This window comes from Chenopodium album, chromosome 12 (assembly GCF_948465745.1).
Source record: "Chenopodium album chromosome 12, dcCheAlbu1.1, whole genome shotgun sequence".
Classification (NCBI taxonomy): Eukaryota; Viridiplantae; Streptophyta; class Magnoliopsida; order Caryophyllales; family Amaranthaceae; genus Chenopodium; species Chenopodium album.
The window spans coordinates 31,892,059-31,919,709 of NC_137845.1; the positions used below are offsets into that span (position 1 = coordinate 31,892,059).

A 27,651-nucleotide genomic window follows, 5' to 3' on the forward strand; every position below is an offset into this window, starting at 1 on the left:
TCCTCCAAAAATATCTCTTCTTTAGTATAGGTATATAGAGGTACTTTTTTTAATGCTCTCTTTATAAAACTCATTTCGTAAAATCAAATCTAGTTGTGGAAAGGTAATCATATGTCCTTTATAAAACTTATTTTATGACCTATTTGCATTAAAATTATATGAGGTAAAAAGTTACCACAAACTAAGGTGGCAGTTACTTAAATTAATTAAATTAAAAGTTACCTTAATTTGTTTGATTTACACTCGGAGTACAAATTTTTTTTTTGGTTTTTTTTTTTTCAAAAGAATTAATGATAGTTATATAATATGCCATGCAATCAGTAGTGATTATTAATATCACATGTCATTTGTACAAGGTGACAAGCAAGGGCAGCCATAGACATTGACATGGCTGGCTGGCTTGTTGAGTTGGCTAACTGTCCAGTTGTCATTGATTTTGATCACAATTGTGCTATTTTCGTAATTACATTACAAAATAAGGGTTATTTAAGTATTTAATTGTCTATATGTTTGATAGCTTAGTATTATTGTTAGTTCCAAAAACAATAGTTTCTAAATATTTCTAGTGGCAGTTGGCTAATTCCAATTGCTGTCGTGCATTCAAGTCTCTGATTTTGATTGGATATTCATATTCCAAAGGAAGTTTGATAAATTAAAGAGTGTTGTATTTGTGTTACATCTTTTAAGTCTCACGTGTTGTGTTTGTTTTCTCTAGCTCCTTCTCTTTTTTCTCCATCCATCATTTGGTTCAGGTAAAACTTTTATATTATCTTTATTTTTTTCAAAGTTTTGTTCTTCATGTTTCAATTAATTATTATATGGTGTATAGAAAGCCGCGAATCAAACAAAGATGTAAACCAAATTTGATAGTGTCTTAGTGTATAAAGTTGAGTTTGATTCATCATGGTAAATATGTACTCCGTGTGTATATAAAGAGTTGTTTATTAATAAACAACATGCTTTAAAGGTATATTACTTACAATTCTTCTCATGTGTGTTTTGTCCGATTGGAAGTTATTTGTTCATCACAAGGGGAATTTTGTTAGCTAAGGGGTTCATAGGAATCTCTTCGAAATTATGAAAGGTAAAAAATTAAGGGAGTATTTCCTGCTGTATTAATGGGGTTCTAATAGTTTGAAAATATGTTAATTGCTGTTAGAAACTTGGGATTCAACTTAGAATGTTAATCGCACATATACTCCCAAAAAATGACCAAATAAGATAATTTGATAAGATAAGCTACTATGTTACATCATATTTTAGAAAATAAGCTACTTCATAAATCATAAGTTTTCTAACAGAAGGTTTGATTAGGAAGATAAGCTACTATGTTATATCATGCTTTAGAAAATAAGCTACATATTTCATACGTTTCGTAAGAAATTTAGGGAGATCGACAATTAGCTAACTTTATATACTACGGGCACATGCTATAGAAAATCGGTCAACATATATAAGCTTTGGTTTCTTTTTAAAAATATAATGATGAAAAGTTATATTCGTTCTATTTTTTTATTTTCATTCCAATAATCATACAAGATAACTTTTAAAGTATAGTTTTAATATATAAGTTTGAGAATCAAAGTTACATCATGTTTTTACGAAGTATTTCATATGTTTCTTAAGATTTAAAGTTGGATCAATAAGAAGAAATAAGCTACTTTATACTATACGTAAAGACAAGCTTTATATGTTAGTAATTTGATTTAAATACTTTGATTTTTTTCAAAATATATTGATAAATATTATACGAAAAACGATTATTTTTTCATTTCAAAATTTATACAAATATAACTTTTGTCTAATACATATAGACTAATTAAGAATTAAAGTTAAATATGAAAAAACAAGTATGTAATTATGTCATATATGAAGTGTATATACTCCACATATATATATATATATATATATATATATATATATATATATATATATATATATATATATATATATATATATAGACAGAGAGAGAGATATGGTATATTACTCTTTTGACCTGTTTTAATTTCCGTATACTCATGTTAGAATACGAAAGTTCCGTCTAAATTACACTACCAATGTTATCATCTATTGACACTAGAAGTAACAAAGTTCACTCCTACGTAATCGTAATTATGTTGATTTGACTTGTAGGTTATATTAACGGATAAAAATGGGATACTGGAAAACAAAGGTTCTTCCACAGATTAAGAAGGTTTTTGGAGTAGATGTGGCCAAAAAAGCTGCTGCTGTTGAAGCATGCAAGTCCTTTGATGACTCTAAGGTACCAATTTTAATTTATGCATGCAGAAAGGGAAAATAAAATGGTTACTATGAATTAAGAAATTCTAAATGGTTATCGTTAGTTATGATAATTATTTTATTCATGTCGATAAAAGCATTATCATAATTAACAATAACCGTTTAGAATTTCTTAATTTAATTAAAGGAAAATTTGACAATTACCATCCACAATTGTTGCTGTTGTAGCAATTATCACCTACAATTTTTTTTTTTTTTTTGAATTTTACCATCAATTATTTTTCAAAACATCAAAACTTTGCATCTACTTGGCTCTCAACTCAAATGTGACGTCATGTGGGGCCCACTAACTACCTTTTCCCTCCCTTTCTTTCTTTCTCACTCGATTTCTCATTCCCATGTATTGTATTCCTCTCAAAATTGGAGAAACACGTCAATTCATAACATAATTAACATGAATATATAATTTAATTTGAAGTTTTTCCTCGATTTTGAGAGAAATACAATATAAGGGAATGAGAAACCGAGTGAGAAAGGAAGTTTTTTAAAAGTGAGGGAAAAAGGGTGGGAAGGTAGTTAGTGGACCCCACATAACATCACATTTCAATTGAAAGCCGAGTAGGTGGGAAGTTTTGATATTTTAAAAAATAGTTGGTGGTAAAAAAAAAAAAAAAAAAAAAAAAAAAAAAAATTGGGTTATAATTGCTAAATTGGTAATAATTGTAGGTGGTAATTGTCAAAAAATGCTTAATCAAATTGTGTGTATTGTTAATGTTGATCTGAACTACCTAAAGATAATAATGGATGCCAACTATATCAAGTGAAAATAGTTGGGACCTCACCCAATTAGGATTATTTGATTAGTTCAAGTGCTGGGCATAATAGGGTGATACCTAAGACGACCCTTAAAAATAAATGTCGCTTACATCATTGTTCATCTTGCCTCTATCAGCACTTAAAAAAGTATTAACGATGTGGTTAAAAGACCATGAAGTTACCGTCCGACTATATATTGTTGGGAGATCACAAGTTATTTAACGTGTTTATAGGAGGAATTATCCAAGGAATTTGAGGAGAAGAAAGCTGAGCTACAGCCCAAAGTACTAGAGATTTATGAAGCTTCATCAGCTGAAATCAAGGTCAGTGTGTAAGGAAACAAAATTATGATCAAAAGAATTTTCAAAGGACTTAATTTGGAATTTAAAGGATATTATTTTATGGATATTTTTTACAGACTTTGGTAAAAGATCCTAAAGAAGCTGGCCTTAAGAAACAATCGGCTGATGTTCAGAGCTTTCTTGACAAACTTGATAAAATTGGTAAGTCATTTCTTCACATTTTTCTTACAGAGTAAATTAAATTAATACTACTAAACATTTGTTCGAGGGTCAAATCTCATTTACATTATTATCTTTTCGTGGCTCTTTTCTTCAGAAGTTGGGTTGGTTTCATTGCTTGGTTAATTGATTGCACTATGTAATCGATTGGTTATTGTATATGCAGAATTCCCAGGTTCCAAAGTAGCCCTTGAAGCATGTTCAAAGTTCGGGCCAGCACTGGCTCCAGGTCCGGTTAAATTCGTGTTCGAAAAGGTCTCAACATTCGTTGTCACAGAAGAGAACCCCAGGGAGATAGAAGCCCCAGCAGCAGCAGTAGCAGAAGAAGCAACCACCACGAAAGAAACAAGCGAGGTAGAGAAGGAGATAGCCACTGTCTCAGAGGAAAAGCCTAGTGATGTTGCAGCCACAGTTGCAGCCGATGCGACTACAGCTGAGACAGCAGCCCCTCCCAAGGTGGAGCAGCCACAAGCTGAGGAACCACCTAAAAAAGCTTGAGCAATCAATTGCAGGATTCATCAACATTCAACAACGTGTTATTAAGAATGAACTCTTCCTCTCCTGCTTTCTTTTTGTACATTTGTGAAGAATTGTAAAAGTGTAATTTGTTATGTACTCATTTTTTTTAGTTCCCTGCTTCTTATAAACCTTGTGAAATTGCGAAGGTTCTTGTTATGGTTTACATGTAACATTTGTTTAATTTTTTGAGGGGATATTATGTTATTGTAACTTCTTTTACTTTCTTTATTATGCTGAATATCAGAATATATAATTAATACGGTATTTTATATATATTTCAGTGTACATTCCATGAATTGTGGAATAAATGTAAACTAATTGTCACAATTTCTCAATTAGTCCAAAATCATGGAAAATCTCAAAGTAATATCAAGTCGAACACTAAAACAGATACCCATATCAAATGCAAACAATTAATACCCAAATATGAGTAACACAAATAATTAGTAGAATGCTACTCCTAACTATTTCCAATTTGCAAATGCCACACAGGTTACAGAGAGACTGTTTTGTACTTTTGTCTATCATTAATGAGTTTATATTATTGATACTCTTAGTCAATTGTTAGAAGCAAGTGGAGGAAAATGTTAAAGAGGACTCCATGTTTTTCACGACAAAAAAAAAAAGAGATGTTAGCTGGTGGGATTGTCCAAATTCCAAAATCTAAAGAAAGGTGATATGATATGATAAATTAGCTCAAAAGAGTTTTTTGAAAGTCTAATAACCATAATTAGCAAGTCAGTATTTTATCTTAAGACTATATTACATGAGCTCTTTGGATTTTTATTTTTTTGGGACAAGGAACAAAGGTAAATAAATGTATGAACATAAAAACAATAATAACAAGAGGGTATGCTGAGGAAGCAAATAAGTAACTCTTGCATAGTAATTGATATGAACACCACTTTTACATGGAATTACACTTTATGTATTAAAAAAAGAAAAAAAATTAAAAAAAAAATATAAGCCTGCTCATCTACCAGCTCGAAAACTACTTCAAAGCCAAGAGACTTGAACAAAATTACTCTGTATAGTTGATACAGAGTAACTCTTATGCCTGTTTTCCAAGGGACTATCTTACACTGTATTTATGATGACTACCCGCAAGAAGTCATTGTCCTAGAATGTTTTGTTCAACATATAAGCCCACTGTACTATAATAAAAGGCAAAAAGCGCCATAAGCTTCTTACTGATGAACTTTCGATTGGGTTATTTCTTTTACACTTGAATCAGTACAACAGAGTTTCTTTAATACTGTTTCAGTTCCGGGGTGGGCAACATTTTTAGTCAAGGAATGCCCCCACAATAGCTAGGACTACGACAGGTTGGAAGAACGGCTATTTGGGAGAACGGCTATGGCTTACCAGGCCGATATTGCCCAATTCCTATCAGGTCCTGCAATAACATAACAAGTAAATTAGCTCTTTGGTAAGCATGTTATTAAAGTATGTTTTTAAATACAGAACTCAGCACAACAGAGCATTTCATTTATAGGGGACAAGTGACCATATACAAATCTCTCATCCCATCCAACCCTACTTTTTATCTTTTCTCCAAGGAATATAGAACAATGTTATACCTACTCAATGGACAAAAATATCAACAGAGAGAATTTTAGTGGTGCTTGACTGCCTGTATATCATAAGCTAAAAAACCTTTAGCACACACTGTCTTTGCTGACTACTATAAGATAAACACACGTCAATAATTAAGATGGGATATCCTCCACAAGCATATGGTAACATATACTTCCTCCATTTCATATTAGTTGACACATTTCTTTTAAACACGTTTTCTAACGCATAACTTATATTAATTTCTTCGGTTATCAATAACAAATATTGTAAAAAATTGGTATTTTGAAAATAATAGTCAAGACAAATCTAACAAAACCTCACTTGACTATGATATTTCTCAAATATAAATCGCAAATTGAAGTCAAAAGTAACTTAAGTGATTAGTCCCTAAAGTCAAAACATGTCCATTAAAAAGAAACCAAAGAAGTATAGACCAAGAATTACTTGGGCTGAAGCGTATCTAGCATTCATGGCCATTAGTCTAAATTCTACGCAGAGACAGTAATCAAAAAATATTTTTACCTTAGAGCATAGACATTTTATAAGAATGGCTCAATGTAGTTCATTCATTTAGAGCCAAATGATTTCCAAAAGCCAGCTCCAAAGCAGTAATGTGGTTCAAAGTCCCAAACAAATATCTAGCTATATGCTCCAACCCCTATCCCCTCCTATCACTAATTCAATATATACTCCTAACTAGTTTTTACCTTCTGCAGATCCATGATTTTTTTTTTGAAAAAAATAAAAAAATAAAAAAAATAATGTTAGTGGATAAAATAATGTACTTTGAAAGTTATATATTTCCCCTTTTTATTACCAAAACTATCATTTTAGAATATGGTAAATAAATAGTTGACAAAAGTAAGCAGGATTGATTTTTTTTGCTCCAGTGACATAGTTTGAAACATCATAGTTACTGTTACTACTTACTAAAAAAGTTAACTTGCAGAGAGAGCAAGATGTTGGTTATCAATAAGGAGATAAGATAATCTCATCTCATAAGACATTGATTGATTGAAGATACAGGCACTTTATCCAAACTAAAGGCACCAAAGCGGAGCACTTGGTGCTTGGATTCTACCAATGCTATTTTAAGTCTTAAACCTAAGGTCAACAACTACAGATTCTAATTTAACTCATCACTCAAGCCGTGAAACAGAGAGGAAGCTTAGAACGGGTTTCATAAAGCTAGTGGATGGGGGAATTTCGACACTTCAGGAGTTCAGGTTGGGTGAAGGTGTGAGACAATAGGTCGTGGTGGAGCTTATATGAGGGGAAAGGGGGAGGACACTAGTGCTAGCGATGATGTTGGGGTGAAAACGAGGGCAAGTTTGGTTATAATTTTTGGCAGCCATGGCAGAAGAGAATGGATAGAATGAAGAGAGATAAAGTAAAGACACAGTAATTTATTGAAATGAAAAGAGGAGCAATATGGTCTATTTGCCAAGCCGAACCATGTTTATCACCTTGATAAACATTTGATGTTCAATGAATAAGTAAAGACAGTAATTTATTGAAATTTGGGTTTTATTGCAGTTGTATGGATATTAAAGCAACTTATCTACCTAATTGCCACTAGATAATGCAATAGAATATCAAAACAATATTAATCTAGGTGATAAGCTTGTATTTTCTCCTTTTTGCTACAATAAGCTTACCACATAAGGAAATGGCGGAATTTTGTTTATACTTTCAAAAACAAAATATGGTGCAACAATTTTAAATTAGTAATAAGAATTCACATTGTCTCCTAGTCTTTTCTTGTTGTTATTAACTTCATTGCAATAGAATTACAACTTCCTAAGTTGAACTACTATAGATAATTTGATTAAAGAAAAATACTTCAAAGAAGGAGCTTTACTTTAACCTATTAATAAAGTGCCCCTTATTTTAACTTTACAAGAAAAAACAAGACATCCCCCTACAAAAAATCAAAATTAAATTAATTGATTACTCCATTTGGTAGTACATGTAATAAAATAAATAAATAAAGAAAATAATACAACTAAGGCTCCAGTACATAGTTTAGTGTACTTGTATTGCAATGCACAACATAAAAGAATCAAATAAGGTTGTATGTGTGTGATCTATTCAGTTACTAAATGCATAGCTTAAGGCCCTGTTCACTTCACCGTAAAAAAATAATATTAAGTAAAAATAATTTTAGTTCAGTGAAAATAAGTTAAGTTTAGTAAAAATGAGTTCAGTTCGGTAAAAATAATTTTAGTTCAGTAAAATCCAGTAACTATATAGAAGAACTACAATTGAAAATAAGTAAAAATAATTTCAGTTCAGCAAAATTAATTTCAGTTCAGTAAAAATAATTTCAATTCAGCATAAATAATTTCAGTCAGTAAAAAATAATTTCAATTCAGCAAAAATAAGGTGAAGTGAACGGGGCCTAGGTAAAATAATTTCTTTTTTTCATAAAGAATGGTAAGTGGTTATTAGCTGATTGTATACAATAAATATTTAGATAAATTCAAGAACATTAAAAATAATAATATTAGTTTATATTTTCATCAAAATTCTACACTTAGGGCTTGTTCTATTCAGCTTAATTTTAGTTCAGTTCATTTCAGTAGAGGTTAGTTCAGTTGAGCTCCAATCAGTTCAATTCTGTTCAATTCCTAATTTCCTTCTCTCATAAACAATTCATTTTAGTTCTATTCAGTTCACTTTAGCTCCAATCAGTTAAGTTCAATTCAACTCCAATTAGTTCAGTTCAGTTCAATTGTTTTCAGTAAATTGGAACAGGTCCTTGGTCTTTTCCTTTTGCTATAGTCATGGACGAATTGACGAGTTCAATTCAAGATGATATCCCATGGTACATGATGTTTCCTGACTATATTGTGTTGATTAATAAGACAAAAAAAAGCGTGGAAAGTAAGTTGAAATTGTGGAGACAGACTTTGAGGTCTTGTGACTTGAAGGTGAGCGGAAGTAAGACGAAGTATTTGGAGTGTAAGTTGAGCGATTTGAGAAACAGTGAGAGGGGGATGATCACCTTGGATGGGAAGATTGTCCAAGTTTCTAAGGTCTTTCAATATCTAGTACCTATTATTCAAAAGAATGGAGAATTGGATGGAGATGTAGCTCATAGGATTAAAGTAGGTTGGTTATAGGGGAAGAGTGAGAAAAGGTTTTAATATGATCCCGACGTGCCCCATAAATTAAAAAGGAAATTCTACTGAATGGCAATAAGGCTTTCTTTGTTATATGGTACAGAAAGTTAAGTCATAAAGCATTACCATGTGCATAAGTCAAATGTAGTGGAGATGCATATGTTGCGATGGAAGTGTGGCCATACAAGAAATGGTCACTGAGGAATGAGATGATTAGGAAGAGAGTAAGGGTTTGGCAATGTAAAAAAGAGACCAAACAACGCTCTGTTAAGGCGGTTTATAGAATCGCAAAGTTTCGCTAAAATTGCAAAGTTTCGCTAAAGGTAGGAAAAGACCTAAGAAAACTTGGATGAGGGTGATTGAGAGTGACATGAGCGCTTTAGGGATTGAGTGACATGAGTGCTTTAGGGATTGAGTGACATGAGCGCTTTAGGGATTGAGTGACATGAGTGCTTTGGGGATTGAGTAACAAGAGTACTTTTATTATTTTATTCTACTAGTGTTTTATGGAATGTATTGATTTCCTTTGCTAAAGTTTTCTCAAACCTTTATGTTTTTTATATTCCAACGCTTTAACCATCCTTTAAAACTTTCTTGAATTTAATTCTAGGTTCTCTTTTGAAACTCCCTAATTATTTCTTCAATCTTTTTCTCACTTTACTCATTTATTTTCAAACTTTTTCAACTGATTATCTTGTTATGTCCTTTTCTTGGCATCTTACAGTTCCTTATAACAATTCATGTTAGCCAACCCCAAATCATTTCGGGAATAAGGCTTTGTTGTTGTTATTGTATTAATTAAAATATGTAACAACTAGATTAAGTTCGTAAATAAAGCTAAAATTTTAATCGGAACAACTAAAAGGGATCATATTACAAGTATATCTAATTTAGTCAAACCTTTTTTCCATTTGGGATTAGTAAAGGCAAGAAGTTGATTTAGAATAGAGACTTAGATAACTAAACATCACTTATGGCCTAGACCCTATTAATTATCATTACCAATGAAAAAATTACACTTTTAATATTCCAATGATAGTATAGAAAATAATTTTTTTTTTAAAAAAAACCATAAAATTAGTGTTTACTTATATATTGATTTTTATGTTGCTATATTGATTGTGCGGGTTTACCATTTGGCCTATAACATCTCTCATTACATTTTAGTAACTATAATTCAAAATCTGATATTCTTAAAGCACAAGACCCCGCATTACTATTCTTTCCCTTATATCATGGGAATAATTTAGAAGAATCTCTTAGAAGACTTAGATTTTGAGTAGTTATAAGATCTTAAAACTAAATTTTCATGTATTTTTTCAAACACTTAATTAAATTTTCAGAAGAAAAGTTAATATAAATTCAAGAACTCGCAAAATTGATGAACAATTCTTTAGATGCTATGGTTACCTTGTGTTTATATTGGATATTTGGAGGCTTTTTACAAGTTACATAGCTCGAGGTGCTTTTAAGGCACGTATTCATACTAGTATGATATTTGTACCATGGAATGCTCGGAATCAAGTCTCTAATTCACTAACTTTCTAAGGAACATTTAATGTAGATAATACGAAATCTAGAATGGAATCATGTCACTTACCTAGTTGTCTTCAAAAAAGTTTGAAGCAAGATAAAAGGCCATTGAGTAGTAGCTTAACTATATTTGGAAAAGGTAAGGAGAAGAACTTGTTAATTTCCCTCCTCAAAAAGAGAATTATTGATGAAAATCGATTTGTAGACTGGTAGCTTAATGGTTAATCAGATAAGGCCTATTTGATATTGAATAGGTAAGAGTAATCTCTTGTATAGAGCAATACAAATGAGAAACCGTTTTTCTCCACCTTTAGGCAAGATGTTTCAAAAAGCAATATACAATAGAAATTTAAATCATTTCCCTAGTTCAAAAGCATTGTCAACCTAACTCCTGCTCCTCTAACAAAAAGAAATTTAAAAAGGTCTAAAGCAGGGATGCATTTTTAAGGAATCAATGGAATAAGTTGGCAAGTCAAGCTTCCTACCCTAGCCCTTGGAATTAACTTTTGACAAAATATCACTTTTCTTTAAATTATCTTCATTAAGTATATTTAGGTTATAGGGTTCATTAGCAAGCTAGGCTGTAAAAGTAACATTTTTCTATCCGAATTCTGTCTTAATTGCATCTCTCTTGTACATCACAATCATATGGACCTTATGTTGCAAAAGATAATTAACTTCCTCAATTTTGTTTTAGTTGATATATTTTGACTTTTGATACTATTCACAAACTTTACTTTGATTACATTTTGTGATTTATAGCTATGATAAAACATAATCATGTGAGATCTTATTTGAATTTTCTTAATGTATATAATGTTAATATCAACTTTTTATTATTTTTACATGTTGATAATTAGAGATATTAATCGTTAAAGTTTAGAGTTAGCAAACATGGTATAAGAAACGTCTCAACGTAAAAAAATAAAAAATAAATAAATAATTAATGGAGGAAGTATTAAACATGGAACTCTGGTGGAGGACAGAAATATCTTAAGTATTGAATTAGTGGAATTACTGAAATCCCTATTCCATGGCTTCAGCCAAAGAGGCTTCAAAGTGGAGCAGAACCCATCTTAGAAGTAGTATTTTTGGCATGTAGGAGAAGCTTTTTCTTTTTTCTGTTTTGTAATCCTTTCGGGCCTTAATGTTTGCCTCATAGATCATTTTTTTATGACTGGACATCCAGAAAAGTACGCTACTCAATGTTAGAAGTGTTGATGTCCCTGACTGCCTGTAGCCTAACACTCAAAGCACTAAAGGTCCATATCATGCGAGGATCAACACAGCATCATTACTTAAAAAGTGGAAAACACCTTTTATAAAAATTCAACAGCCACAGAGCAGCACATACTTGATGGATAAACCATAGGGGGCTCAACCACCTTAAGATAGATGTATCCATCTATCTGTGAAGCATAAGCAGCCACAAGGGGTATGAGTGTATGACCCAGGGAAGTGGAAGTGACACTGTTGACATACATAAGTAAATCTATGTTGCTACACAAATCACGGGGTATGAAATTGCTAAGAGAATACAGTAAGCACAATGCATCCAGTGAGGCTGTCTAAAAGCCGTGAAATATGGTGAAAAAGAACAAGGCAACCATGTAATAGATCATCTACACCCCATTCAACCACCAAAGTAGGAACAAGAGGGGCAAATGAGAAAAGGGAAGGCAATTGATGACAATCTCTATACACAAGACGACTACACTATAGACAGGTCATAATTTGTTGAATTACGAAAAGAAACAGTAAGAGAGCTGAAGGCATACCTGGCAAGCCTTATTTTTGGCTCTGGTTTCTGCAGTACTAGGTATGTCATTATTGGGTTTCATAAACTTCTTCTCCCGCCGTTCACAAGAACCCCACCCATCAGAAAACCTACCTCCCCTTGTACAGATCAAAATTGGTTGTAAGATTGACTATTAATATATAAGTTAAAGAGTCACTGCAGCTCCTCAAACACATGAAATTTGAGTATACTTACTGCATGTAAGCACGAACTACAAATTCAGCACGCTGAACATTACAATTCTCGTCAAATTCAATGTTCTTATCTCTTATTTCGAATGAGACATTAAAGTAAAATGCTATCTTCCTCCAACCTACACACATCAGAGGTCCATACTCTCACAAACTACTCAAATGGGATGATAGAAAGGTTGTAGAAAATTGTTTTTTAATCCGATACCTGACTTTTTGATAAAAGGACTTCCGGATATAATAGTATAATCTGACTTCTCAAGAACCTGGTCATTACCAAAAATAGATCAGAAGCATAAAGACTGAAAAAATATAGCATAAAACCTTCCATCTACATTGTAAGAGCACTGCCTTAATCAAAGGTTTAAGGGCAAGAGAGATAACAGTTAGAAATTAGCATGTAACATGTTCCATGCTATTCAAGGAAATTTTCATATATTACATGACGTAAATGAATCAAAACCAATTATCAAAAGTTGAAAAGTATGACATGCTCAACACCATGATGCTCTTTTTGTGTATGCAATATTTAGTTGGCTTTTGTAGAATTGAGGTTCGTATAAACTTGATTTCTCTAAGAAAAATAAGAGTAATAGGATAGTCAGGAGCTGCAATTAGATTCTGATAGGGGGATACAGACAGACCATAACGCACACATCAATAGAAATGATTTAATGCAACATTCACCAGTACACCCCGGTTTGGTGATATAAGAAGATACACAAAAGTTCTCTGGTCTAAACTTTTCCCATGTCTAAAATAAGTTACAACTCCATAACATGCCCTTGTCACTATGATAATCATGCTGAATTTATTAATAAACCAAAACAAAGCTGTCCATCAATCAATCAAATCAGTATTACAAAATCTATTCAAAATGATGATTCTCAAGAGCCAAATATTTCTCTAAGATTGCTCAAGGTGGCCGATTAGATCACAAAAGTATTACTTCCTTCATTTATATTTACTTGCAACACAGTCTTGTGGCATGCACTTTGGAATCAAGATGATATAATGTAAACGGACAAATTATTCAAAAACATGTTAGACATGATACCTAACTTTTCTCTAATCCTTGTGTAAAAATTATTTTGATAAAATCGCTCGTTTACCATCACTAATCTCTTCCTAAAACTACATGCCTAAGATGTGTGTAGCAAGTAAAAAAAAAACAAAGGAAGTTGTTGGGGATCGAGCAACAGATAAACACAATATGGGGAAGGGAAGAATAATAAAATATAGGACAACAAAAGCAACACACAAGATTTTTATGCGGAAAACCCCTCCTCAACAATATAAGCAAAAACCACAATCCTGATCTCCAGGGACCAAAAACAACTTTGTTATTTCCTCCATTTCGTAATAATCGCAACACTTTCCTATTACGTATGTTTCATAATGATTGCAACACCTCCATATTTGAAAAGGACTCACTATTATTTTATAATTTCTCTCTCCCACTAAATCCACTTTCACAAATATTTTATTAATTCTCTCCTACCAACCCAACTTACACTATTTTTTTATTATTTATCTTTCCTACTAATTATACTTTATATTATAAAAAAATCCTTTTTTGGCCCTCACCCTATAATTTCCCTAAAACTTTGTGCATACCCTAGAGTTGCGATTACTAGAAAACGGGGGAGCATCAATAATTTCGAGAGTACAATGACCACCACCACGGTTACAATATAAGATTCAGTGTATTTTTAGGAGTCTACACTAGTACCCTCAACTTGGTACTTGTACTAATCCTAAAAAAACCCCTCACACTAAAATTGTGTTTGCCTCTTGGTCAGTATTTATAAAAGCGCGCCTAGGCGCTGAGGCGCAAGACAATCAGGGGTGTGCGTTTATTTTTGTCTAGGCGGGGCGTTTTGGGTTAGGCGCACAAAAAGCGCACGAGGCGCACCCCAAGCGCACTTCAACCAAAATTTTTTTTTTAACTGTCCATATAGTGCGCCTCACTTCAAAGAGGCGCAGCAGAACCCCTCACGCTTCAGGGTGCCTTTAAGCTTTTATATACATTGCTCTTGGTCACTTCTTCCCTCACTCCTCTTTGAGAAGTTTTGCTACTAACTTCTTGCTAGTAGATTTCCTCATCTTTTTACCCTTGCATAAACTCACGACATCTTTCTCTATATATATATAACAGAGATTATGTGAGAATCAAGGTCTATAATTGAAACTAGGAACCAATCTTAGCCTTTAATCGCGCTCCATCTAACGGCTCATGTTCCACCCGCATTCATTAATAGCATTTTTGTAATTTCGTGGCTTTTCAAACTTTTTTTCGGTTTTTTAACTTTGAAGGCAATTTCATTTATTTCATGACTGATTTCATTTACTTTTACCAACTTTCAATCTACTTTTTAGAAATAAAACTGAAAATCACTTTGTATTTATGCAATATTACGAAAATGTCATTAATGACACAGGAAGCATGTGAACCGTCCGATTAACATTATCTAAGGGCCTAGATTAGTTTCTAGTTCTTATTTTAGCCTTGGTTTTCATTATAACTTGGCTTTATATGTGAGAACCCAAACTTATATGAGAATTGACTAAAATTTATAACATACGAGTAAAAATTTATAACATGTGACTCAAATTAAAATTTAGAACATACGAGTTAAAATTTAAAACATCTGTGTGAGTAATAATTTAGAACATATGATTTAAGAATTAGAGAAATGAACTAAAATTTAGAACATGTGAGTAAAAATTTAGAACATACGAGTAAACATTTAGAGCATCTGTGTGAGTAATAATTTAGAGCATCTGTGTGAGTAATAATTCAGAACATCTGATATAAGAATTAGAACATACAAGTAAAAATTTAGAGCATCTGTGTGAGTAATAATTCAGAACATCTAATTTAAGAATTAGAACATATGAGTAAAAACTTAAAAAATCTACTTTATGTATGAGTAAAATTTAAAGCATTTGATTTAAGATTTAGAACATGTGAATAAAAAGTTAGAACACCTGGTATAAAATATAGAAAATGTGAGTAAAAATGTAGAACATACGAGTAAAAATTAAAACATTTGCTTTAAATTCTAAAACATATGATTAAAAATCTTAGAATACACGTCTAAAAATTTAGAACATATAAGTTAAAATTTTGGAACAGTACATCTAATTTAACTAATTTATTGTTTAGAACATCTGAGTACTAATTTAGAGCATCTTACTTAATTTAGAACACCTAAGTAAATATTTAAAACATTAGATTTAAAATTAGAACATACGAGCAAAACTTAAGAACATACACAGTGTTCTCACATAAGAAATGATTCTCACATATAGGAGTATATATATATATATATATAAAGCTTCTCCAACAAGCTTTAACATCTACATGTACCCCAAAGTCAACACCTATTGTCTAACACAAGTAGACTAGGCATATGACACTAACATCATAGCTTCACTAACTTAGACTTTCAAGTCCAAACGACTTTATCTTTCAATTTTTTTTTTTTAACTAAAAAATTATTATTAATGTTTATCATAAAACTGCTTAATTAATTGAAATTTAGGGAGATTAACCCTACAAATTCTTCCCTCGAACCAAATTACCAAACACTTCTACTACATCACAAAGTCGAACCCTCTTCTCGAAATATTTCACGACCTTGATTTTGTGGTCTTGAATTACTCGACCATCCAAATAACAAATATTGTAATTGGCCTTCTTGCCTTGCAACACCAAGCAGTTGCCTCGTCGCCTTGGTACACCACCCTCCACTACCAACGTACCTATGCCCGTGCTTTGTCAACTCTTCCAACGATATCACGTTGGCACGTGCACTAGGTACAAACCTCACATTTTGAATGGTATGAACTAACCATCATGGACCCTTAAACACACACTACCCAATTACCTATGCCTTCAAAATTGAGGTTATGTCCCATGTTGATGTTCCCGAACTCAAACATCGCCTTATCGAAGCGGATGAATCAAGCACCCATTTGTCTTGACTCACATTCTCTTTATCATTGTGAGTGAACAACTCCTCATAATCACCACATAAAACATTAGAGGAACCACCTTCATTATCCACCTTCATTTTGCCCATCTTCCCTTCCAACTACCTCAAGATCTTCAAATCTTCTTTCACCTTTCGACAATTAAATTGTAGATGACCCTTCTCATGAAATAATAGCACTCAACATTACTATAATCTCTCGGCCGAGATTTCGATCCACTCCGTTAGTCATCTCTCCTTGACTTGTTCCTCCCTCTCTCAGAACCCTCCACAATCATCATGATTGTATAAGACACCTCCATCAATTTGTGTCATCATACGCTCATTCTCCCTCACAATAGTTATTGCTTCATCGATAGTAATCTTCTCCCTTCCCACAAGCAATGTATGCACAGTCAGCCTATAAAACTTCGGTAGTGAAGTCAAGAGGGCTTGCTCTTGATGAGGAATTTTCTCAACAGCAGTCAACTGAGTAAAATTATCAATGTGGTTTTGCAAATTTGTACTAATCTAGCGTAAATGCTCAACAGCTTTTCTAACAAGACCTTCGAACGTCTCAGTTAGAAAATTATACTTAATCTCCAAAGCAATCGCCAACAAAATCGTACTGACCGCCTTTTTTTTCTTGGATGCCCACTAGGCATCATCCAAATTTGCAGGTTTTTTAGTCTCCAAAGCTACATCCAAATTCTGTTGCATCAATATATTTTCAAAGGTGTTCTTCTACACCATAAAATTGATTTTCCCATCAAACATTGGAATTTCAAATTTTTGATGTACTCGCCGCCATCGTAACTTATCAGATTCTTCCTCTACATGTTGCTCTTCCCCCCTACGACTAATCCTGGGGCCTAGGCATCCACCTTGTCGGGCCGCACGCACATTTCACTTTACATTAGTATGTTATTGTTTGCTTTGGGCCTAGCCCGCACGGATTTGTTTTTTAGCGCTTTCCCAAAAAGCCTCATATTAATTAGAGTGTGCACTCACTTATAAGGAATTACTTTCTTCCTTATTTCTTCCATGTAGGACTAGAGATAAATAACCCCAACAAACTCGTATCAGAGCAAGGTGTTATTATTAGTCGGGTTAATCTCCCCAAATCCCAATTAATTATGTTGTTTTATTATTTATTAATAATACTAATTATGTTGTGTTAGACAATAGGCATTGACTTTGTGATACATATAATTATCCATATAGGTGTTAAAGCTTGTTGGAGAAACTTTACATTGTTTGCATATATATATATATATATATATATATATGTAACATGAGTTTATGCAAGGGTAAGAAAAAGAGGAAATTTACTAGCAAAAAGTTAGCAAGAAAACACCTCAAAGACGAGGAGAGCCAAAGTCAGAGGCACAACATTAGTGTGAGGGGTATCTTAAGGATTAGTATAAGTACCATGTTGAGGGTACTAGTGTAGACTCCTCCTAAATATACATTGTATGATTGTATCTAATATTGAATTATAATGGCGGTCATTGTACTCCCGAAATTATTGTTAGTAAAATTGTTTTCGTCCTCGGAGATTGGGACCGTGGTTTTTCCCTTTATTGTACTCCACGTAAAAATCTTGTCTATTGTTTTTGTTGTTCCACATTTTATTATTCATCCTGATATTGTGTTTATATGGTTCGACACGGGCGTTATTTGTGTAGGACGCTCCCTCAAATGTTTGAACTCGTGATTGAAAATTTGTGGTGTGTTGTATCAAAAGTCCACTTGATATTGAGGTCAGATGGCACGTTCCATGGTGGTAACGGCAATACAAGATGGGAGTTTTGTGCTAGCCTTGTAGTGAAAGTCCTCCAGATTTTGTGGTTGAGGCGGCGAGTCCCGTGGTGATAGCGGGCGATGCAAGATGGTTTAGGTGGAGGGGAGGCCGTAAGTTATGTCGTCCTTGGTGTAAGGGGAGGTTTGTTAGGGTTGTTCATCCCAAGCCCCACATGGATGAAATAACGAAAAAAGGACTTTCTTATATGAAAATTTTATAAGAATAATCCAACCTTTGCCTCGCTCTCCCAAAATAATCCAACCTTTCGTTTAACTTTGAATAATCCTAAGTTTACTACTTATTTTCTCCAAACAATCCTAGCAGGCTACCCAACCCTTTACTATCAGTTACCATCTACGTGGTACTTCCTTATTGGCCAATTTTTATTTTTATTTTTAAAAAAAGTATTTTTAATTCTAAAAATTGGAAGGAAAACAAAAAGCTTTTTCTCTCCCTCCCCAACCTGCTTGTTTCTCTTTCCTCTCCCAACCTCCATTATCACCCACCAACACCACTCAACACACCATCCATGACCACCACCAACACCACCACCTACAACCACCTCAACACGTAAACATAACCACTCAATGCAACAACCACGACCAACCCACAACACAATTGCAAACAACATCAATGACTTACAACCACCGACAACTTACGACAGCACGTGCCGCAAGCAACAGCAACCAAAAAATAACCCCCTTGCCCATTCCAACCCATATTTGAAGACGCATGCCCCAATTTAGCCCAAATTCAATTGAAAGAGAGAGAATAGAAGAAATAATAAGGTTTGACAGGGAGGTGTATGTAGTAAGTGGAGTTTGATAAGGGAGAGGAGGGGTGGCAGGAAGGTTCAGGGAGGTGACGTTGGGATTTCAGGTTGGGTAGGTGGGGTTGGGGTTTTAGCGTATGGGTGGTATGGGTAGGGCTAGTGGTTTCAGCTTGGTGGTTTCAGCTTGGTGGTTTTGAGTCTGGGTAGGAGTGGGGAAAGGGTTTCGCATTTGGGTTTGGGTGGGGTAAGTGGTGGCGGATGTCGTGGTGGCTCACTGTAATGGAGTTGAAGAAGGGAGAAGGAAGGAGGGGAAAAATTAAGGAAAAAATAATAATTTACCTGAAGTAGTAACCAATCAAATAGGTTTGGTATAAGAAAATAAGTAGTAAACTTAGGATTATTCATGATTAATCGAAAGGTTGGATTATTTTGGGAAAATGAGACAAAGGTTGGATTATTCTTGTTAAATTTTCCTTCCTTATAAGTGAATGCACATTAGTCTGAATCCTTTTGGAAAGGTCCCAAAAACAAATTCATGCGAGATAGGCCCAGATAATATCATACTAATGTGGAATGGAGTGTGTGAGCGGCCCAACAAGATGGATGCCCTGGCCAACACAAATATATGCTATCCCATTATAGACTTCTGAAATTACAAGTCTTGCCCATTTAAAAAAAATTACAGAGTGATCAAGATAGTGGAATTCAAAAAAGAACAAAATGTCCCAACTAAAATGAAAAAATTTGAAAGACAATAGTAGTTGTCTGGTCACATATCCATACAAAGACAGCAAACAAGAATTTAGCAACTACTTGTATCCACATTTCTCACTCCACTCTACCCGAAATAGTGCCACCACCCAAAAATCATCCTCTTTTTGCTATAGGTTAGTAACAACAGTAACAAAGCTACTAATATCACCAATTACTGCATATACAATCCTTCAGAATTGTCTCATTGCCTCAACATAATTTTCCTTGTACTTATAAAGAGACTTTGCAGCCCTTAACTTAATAGATTCACTTAAATTGTAGTGAAGCATCAACCAAACACAACCTATAACTTTAGGTGACATCCTGACTTTCAAGTAAATTTGAAATAGGAAACCACATGGAGAGGAAATTGCAAGGATTCACACAACTTAACTCTATTTCAAAGTATGCTTTCCGCTTCCAAACAATTTTTCATACAGCCTAAAACTCTACTTGCTCGCCCCAGTTGTGTTTATATCTTATATTAGCTGGATCAAACACTATTCTCTAACAGCATACTTTCTCGCCTCAGTTGTGTTTATATCATATACTAGCTGGATCAAACCACTACTCTAACAGCATACTTGCTCGCCTCAGTTGTGTTTATATCTTATATTAGCTGAATCAAACCACTATTTTCTAACCGTATAAATGATACACAAAAATAAAGTCCGTCTGCAAATATATTGAATACACCAAATTAGCTCGAGAAAAACCCCGAGTACTTTGTAATCTGTTGATACACACAACCAGTTCAATGAAACATTGTCTGTAAGCTTAAATTAAAATAACTACACTCGGACAATATGTTCATACTTTCAAGTGAAAATAAATAATCATCTTATTTTCACATAAACCATTAATTATAATGCATCAAAATCGCGCTAGAACCTTCATATGACTGAACAAATACTGGCTCATTAATTCCAGAATTCATAATTAAACATAGAGCACATAAAATGGAAAATGCTCAATCGCCTAATTTCATACAAATTCCAACTATGCTGAAGAAATCCGATAACTTGATCAAATCATACGTAAAAACCACATCAATGGCAGCAAAAAGAAGGTTTGAAATAGACTAACCGACATAGCAGCATCTTGATAATCCTTAAAGAGAGAAACAGTAGGAAAACGACCGCTCAAACAATGCGAAAAATTCTCCTTATCTTCGCAAACTCTATACTCAACTTGCGGAGAAATCTGCTGCTTTGGCGAAGAAAAAAGCTGATGATTAACCGAAAAATGCTTAACAAGCATCAAATCAGGGCTACTCTCAGTAATCTCAGAAACAAAAGGGGAGGAAATCCTCGACATCTTTTGCGGGCGACGAAAATGGCAATGATCATCATCGGAAGAAACCCTAATTGAGCCATTAATGGCGTAATTTGGGGGAGATTTGGAGATAGATGGAGGAGAATTAGGGTTGATGAATCGAGGTTTGGGTGGAGATTTGAAATTGGGAGTGTGATTTAGGGTTGATGATGGTTTACGGAAAACAGTGGTGGCGGTGGTGGTGGGAGAGGAGGAAGAGTAAGAAGCCGCGGCAGCGGAGTCGATGATTGCCCACAATGCGGCGTCGTCGAGGTCTCTGTCGTCCACTGGAAGTGAAGCCATCAAACTCAAAGTTTAAAATGTGTGTTTTGAGATTTTGAGAAGTGAAATGGTTTCAAATTTGAAAATGGTGAGGTAATTGGCGCTATTGTTGGTTTTTTTTTTTTTTTTTTTTTTGGTGCACACGAGGGCCGAAGCCCGAAGAGAAAAACAAACAAACTAAACTAGGGGGAACAAACCGTGGCATTGCCACACCTACTACATCATTATGTAAAATATGCCTTAGAGCTAGGGGTGGGACTTGAATCAACTGAATTTTGTTGTTCTGATGGACTCCTTGATTGGCTAGTCAATCTGCCGCTTGGTTTGCTTCGCGATAGATGTGCTTCACCTCCACCTTCTACTCTTGCCTCACAATTAGCTTCCTGCAATGTATCACATCATGAATGCATTCGCCATTATAATCAGTTGAATCATTCAGAATTTGTACCACAGCTTGGTTATCTAATTGGACTTGGAGCTATTGTTGGTTTTAAGACACCAGATAACACAACCAAGAGTGAGTGAACACTGAAGAGTCCAAGAGATGGAAACACTAATGCGATATCGTGTGCCCGACAAGAGGAAAATGTAGGTCGTTTTCTACCCTTTCCTAGAGCCAAACAAATTTTGTAAACACTCGACCAACCTAATACGAGTATATGGTAAGTCAAGGGTCGAACCCAAAGGAATGAGTAGGTGCAAGCAATAGCCTAGGTCAAGCTACTTCGAAGATTGTAGAAAGATAGGGTTGGAAACTAAGGTATCGAGGAAGCTAGATAAATCGAGAAATTCAATATACTAAATACTAGGGATATAGGTTCCACATGCAAGCTCAATGATTATGCTAATTGAAGGATCACTCAATCAATTCAAACATTACAAAGGACAAACAATAGTTGTAACCAAAGGAATTCAAGAGCTATCTCATATAAGCCAAGCTAGGGTTCACTATGAATGGCTAACTAGGAAAATCACAATCAAATTCAATCAATTAAAGCAATTCTCAAATCAAGGGTTCATGTCATTAAAATTTGTAATGTAATCTAGATTAATCTTAGATCATTCATAGTCTAATTAATCACATGCACAACTATGTCAACCAATTTAATTGCAACATTCAAATCAATTTAGCATCATCAACTAGCAAAAATCATCAATCAAGCATGCTTCCCCTTCTCCCTAGCAACTAATCTACTCACTAAACATGGTGAAATTAAGAAACAAAACAAATTCAATCAAATTCAATCAAATTCATATTCATTTAAAGCTTAATCAAAAGAAAATCAATCAATCAACAAATTCTAGAGCAAGGAATGTAATCTCAATCAAAATTCAAGAAACTAGAAAGAATTGCATTAAAAGTAAATCAAAGGAAAGAAATCTTACAAACATTCATTGAATTGAAGAAGGAATTTCAAGATCAAATTGAAATCTAAGATCAAATTCAAGTACAAACAAGTAAATCTTAAGCTTCTCTCTCTACTTTCTCTCTCTACTATTTTTGGAAAAATTCTCTCTCTAGTACAAAGTTAAGTCGTCATAAAAAAAGAAAGTCAAAAGCTATAAATAGGAAAATCGAGCGAAGGGGGCCGCACAGGCCTTGCGCACGCACAGACCAGCCGCGCGCGCGCACAGCTGGGTCTGCGCGCAGGCACCCCTGTGCCGCGCGCGCACCCCTGTGTGGTGCACGAGGCCTTGGCTCCTTCGCTTCCTTGATCAAACTCCACGCTCCCGAGCATCCCCATCATCAGTGCACTCGAGATGATGCCCACGAACAAGGCAGTCCCAAAATGAGCAAATTGACTTGATTATTCGCCTACAAAACACAAATAAAACAAAGAGAGAAAGAATAACAAAGTAAAACTAAAACTAAACTATGAATTATCAACTAAAAATATGAAAAACTCGTGAAAACTAATCGAGAACCAAAGTGAATTATAAAAATGGAAAATCAAATAAAACTAAGAGAATTATATGAAAATGATGAAAGAAAAAAGAGAAAATGAACCTAAATCTTATTCTTTTGAGCGCCATAAACGACGCTCATCAGTGCCTTGGCTAACCAAAAATTCAAGTTAGGAAGTTTGATGTATCGATCGGGATTCACTTCCTAAAAATAACAGAATTCAGTTGCCAAAGGTAAAACTAATGCTGACTAAACAAAAAGCCCACAATTACACAAATCCCTAAACAAAAGCCGCCATTAACATCTAAAAATTTACAGATCAAATTTACACAAATTCTAATACTTTCTTTCAGATCAAAAAATAATTTTTTCTTCCAGATCTTTAAACTCGAAGCTTCAATGGCTGAAGGATCAGAAAATTTTCCACCTGAAAAATCAGAAAATTTTCAACCTATATCAGAAATTTTTCCAGATTCATAAGAATTCTATGGAGATCGAAGAAATAGGTGATTCAATAATGAATCTGGATATAGATAAAAGAAACAACAATGAATTACCAGGTAACAATCATCTTTTTATAAGTAATCATCTATTGAATATAAGTAATACCCATACAAGTAACCACCACTTTGTAAATAAAATAACCTCTGTTTAGGGTAAAAAATACCCCAAGTGCGTGGTCCAATCCCGTGGTGACACATGGCCCAATCAATAGGCGACATGTGTCACTGTAGGAAGATGCACGTACTAAGAACAAAGGAGCACCTGAAATAAAGAGAAAGACAAAGGGCCTCTTTACATCAAGAGGCCCAAGATCCTAGAATGCCGCAAAAACGGCGCCCCCAAAGGGACACGTGTCCTTCCCTGATTGCAGCCAATCAAAGCGCTAAATCCTAGGTCACTTACCCTAAGGGGAACAAATCCCCACCCCTATAAATACCCCAATCATTGATGATGGGAGGGGTGGATTGTGACATAACATTAAATAGAGCACTAAATAGCTCCAACTTCTCTCTACTCTCTCTTTCTAGATTTACTCCGTTTTTCGGTCACTAACTTGATCGTTGGAGGCGGATCTCCGATCACCGAAGTTCCGTGTTTTTGCAGGTGTTCGAGTCTCATTGCCAGCGAAGTGTGACCAGTATCCTAAGGGATTCCAAAATACCCTGAAACATTTGGCGCCGTCTGTAGGGATACTCATCCGCAATGGAAGTAGATGGTCGGACACTAGGTGTCGGCCCTGGCCCTGTCCAGGACGGCCATGTCGAAGATATCGTTACAACAATCCACTCTAGTGATCCTCTTACCTGTTCATTTCAAGAGGCCGAGGATCCTCCTATTACAGCTGGTTCGCTCAAGCTTGCTTTAAACAAGCTCAAGCTTGAGGGTAAGCGGCCTTCTTCTTCTAGGCAGCCACCAAAGAGAGAGGGAGAGGACACCCAAAAGAATGTAAGAATTCATAGGTACTACACAGCGGAAAAACATGAATCATATTCATAAAAGTACCTAATCCCAAGAACACATGCATAACACACAAGACACATAATCATACTTTTGAAGCGTGAATTCCATGTAGCAATTTGATTGACAAATCAGGGAGAGAATAGAGCCCCAAGCGTTGCTCCTCTACTTAGTCCACGAGCTTCGAACGAGCCGTCCACCAATACTAGATTGGTCGAGTGATTGAGGAAAACAACGATCACCACCTTTATTGGACTAACCGACCACCACGATCTACCACCACCACGAACCACCACACTAGCGCCAAGGGAGGAGGAGAGAGCCGTAAGAGAGAGGAGTATGAGAGGGGTTGGTCTCGTGTTTGCTAATTAGGGTTTGATCACACTGATTAGTTAATTGCATACTACTTAGCGAACCCTAGGCACCTAGTCTATTTATAATCATATTACAATTAGACTAGGGTTAGGAAGCCCCCAAAACCCTTCAATCCACTCCATGTTGCCGGCCATACTAGAGGATGAGGCCCATCATGGGCCTCGTCCTCTCGTGCCCAATCTAGACCCTTTGTGTGACCTTATAGGATCCGTCCAATTGGGCTTTAGGCTATTTTACTAGCCCAAAGATCGTTAGTATCTCTAGCTATGATAAAACGACGACCCAAATGTCCGAACTTAATTATCTCCATAATTTAATCCATTTATATATCTAGTAATTGCACACGACGAAGACATAAATCCTTCAATCTCCCACTTGTCTGAGACAAGTGTGCAATATTCAAATTCCTTAAGTCAATATGTGTCGATTTGATAATATGATTGCATCACATGTCGAGATCATATTAATCTACAAATCGTTTCTTGAAATCTGAGTTCGAATTACAAAACCAAATGATTACTAAGTAATGCATTTGAACGCGGCCACATATTTTCTAAATTCTCCCTCTTCTAGTGGCCATGGCACATTCCCTAATTTAATAGGTAGACTCAATCCAATCTTGTGGCAACAAGGCTCCCATTCAACTTTTGAAATAACCGGAAAACACACTTTATAATCTCCAGTTACGGGCAGACGTTTGAGTGTACCACAGTCACAACATCCATTGAATGAAATCAATGTTCCACTCATGTCAAAGGAATCCAGTAATATATCCGGAAGCTCTATACTTGAACTTCAAAGTAGGTCAATAGTTCGATCATGCATCATTCATGCATATCCAAGTGATTGACCGAGCATCTCTATGCCCCTATAGCCTATGAAACTGCGCTATCCAATCAATCTTACATGCTAGTCCATTTATTGAAATCATTTATGTCCACTTTAATGATTTCGAGCTAGGAACTTAAATAATATATGAATTTTGTTCACCTGTGGGGTTTCATTCACCAGGTTATTTAAATAAATTAACCTGATGAGCCCATCAATCCATAATTATTTTGGGCATTTTATTTAACTTCCAAAACCATAATTAAATAAGAGAAATGAAATTTCTATTTTAAACATAATTCTGCAAGTATATACATTCCTTATGTAATATGTTTTTTCAAAACATATACAACTTGAATTACATAACTTGCTTCAATCCAAGTCTTTAATATGACTCTTATATATATCTTAGTCTATGGAAGGGGTTTAGTGATTTCTCACTCATAATAAAACTTTGCAAATCACAACATTTCGCTTGTCATTGATCTCATAAATGAGCTGATATCTCATATCTATTTGTTTGGATTTGTGATGTGACCCTGACTCCTTTGTTTTGACAAAGGTGTCCTTTTAGTCACAGGATAATTTGATCCAAACTTCCTCCTTAACTACTCTTACTGTAGCTAAAACACATATTCTAACATTGAGTACGCGACAGTATTCTGATTTGAACTCTTCAAGCTTACTGTCGTTCTTCATACAGACACGAATGTGCATCTAAATCAACATCTAGAGTCATCTTGCCTGTATGGTAAACTTGCATCCGTATAACCTTTTGACAACTTATTCACTTTTAACACCATTAGCTAGAAAAATTCCTTTAGTCCTTCTCAAGTACTCAAGGATTTGCTCTTTGCAAATTTTAGTATGCTTATTCTGAATTTACTTGAAACTTGCTACACATGCACTACTCATATGTAAAATTTTGCTTTGTACATATCATGGCACATATAATGGACCCTTCTGCAGAAGCATAAGGTACATTATCCATACAACTCAACTCTATTAGCTTTTGAAAGCACTGAGTTTTACTGAGCGTACTACCATGAAACATGGGAAAACATCCTCTCTTAGAGTCTTGCTTCATGAACTTGTCAAGATCCTTATCAACATAAGTCTCTCGATTCATTCCAATCATTCTTCAAGATTCATTTTGTGGATCTTGATTCCCAATATGTACTGAACATCTCCTAAGTCTTTCATAAAAACAACTTTCTAACCACTGCTTGACTTATTCAAGCATTAATATGTCATTTCAAATGAACTGTATGTCATCTATATACATGACCAAGAAGACCAATTGCCCACTAAACTTCTTGTCTCTACAAGATCCCTTTTCCGTTCTTTGAGGAAATCAAACTGTTTGATTGCCTAATCGAAACGAATGTTTCAACTCCCTTATGCTTACTTCAATCCATTAAATGAATTTCTGAAGTTTTTAAAACTTTTTGTGAATTCTGGATTTCAAAATTCTTAGGTTGTATCATATACATACCATCCATCAAGAACATTTCATGAAGGTGATTTTGATCTCCATTGCTAAACTTCGTAATTGAAATCAGCAATCACTAGAAGAATCCGAATAGGCTTTCACATCTAATAGGTTTGACCCTATTTGTAAGACTATCATGGCCTAATACATCTTTACAGACATGGAGTCCATACTGGATTTCTTGGCTTTAAGCCATTTCTTGAGTTGGTACTTATCCAAAGCTTGCTTGTAGGGCATGGGTTCTAACCATTCCAATAGGAAAATTTTAGAATCCACCTTTTCTCAAGATTTCAACAAACTGTTTGTTTTGATCCCAAGTAACCTACAATAGTTATGAGCAACAATAGAATTATTCTCTTCAACTC

At 34.6% G+C, this 27,651-nt stretch overlaps 2 protein-coding genes across 3 annotated transcripts; one reads left to right on the forward strand and one right to left on the reverse strand.

The window, feature by feature from the left end:
• Positions 1-513: 513 nt before the first annotated feature.
• LOC145570484 (plasma membrane-associated cation-binding protein 1-like) lies at positions 514-4,368 on the forward strand. 2 transcript variants are annotated; one of them, XM_081629591.1, is made up of 5 exons: positions 514-752; positions 2,134-2,263; positions 3,291-3,380; positions 3,476-3,560; positions 3,745-4,368. In XM_081629591.1, exons 2-5 carry the CDS (start codon positions 2,153-2,155, stop codon positions 4,074-4,076), a joined length of 618 nt encoding a protein of 205 aa, XP_081485717.1. In that variant the 5' UTR covers positions 514-752; positions 2,134-2,152; the 3' UTR covers positions 4,077-4,368. The 2 variants fall into 2 exon arrangements, with proteins under 2 accessions (XP_081485717.1, XP_081485718.1); XM_081629592.1 differs by lacking the exon at positions 514-752 and adding an exon at positions 956-1,084.
• Positions 4,369-4,905: 537 nt separating this feature from the next.
• Positions 4,906-21,276, reverse strand: LOC145572309 (uncharacterized). Its single transcript, XM_081631299.1, has 5 exons — positions 20,715-21,276; positions 12,531-12,588; positions 12,327-12,444; positions 12,112-12,229; positions 4,906-5,493 (listed from the first exon to the last, which is right to left on the reverse strand). The coding sequence occupies exons 1-5, from the start codon at positions 21,243-21,245 to the stop codon at positions 5,452-5,454; spliced, it is 867 nt and encodes a 288-aa protein (XP_081487425.1). The 5' UTR covers positions 21,246-21,276; the 3' UTR covers positions 4,906-5,451.
• Positions 21,277-27,651: the final 6,375 nt, after the last annotated feature.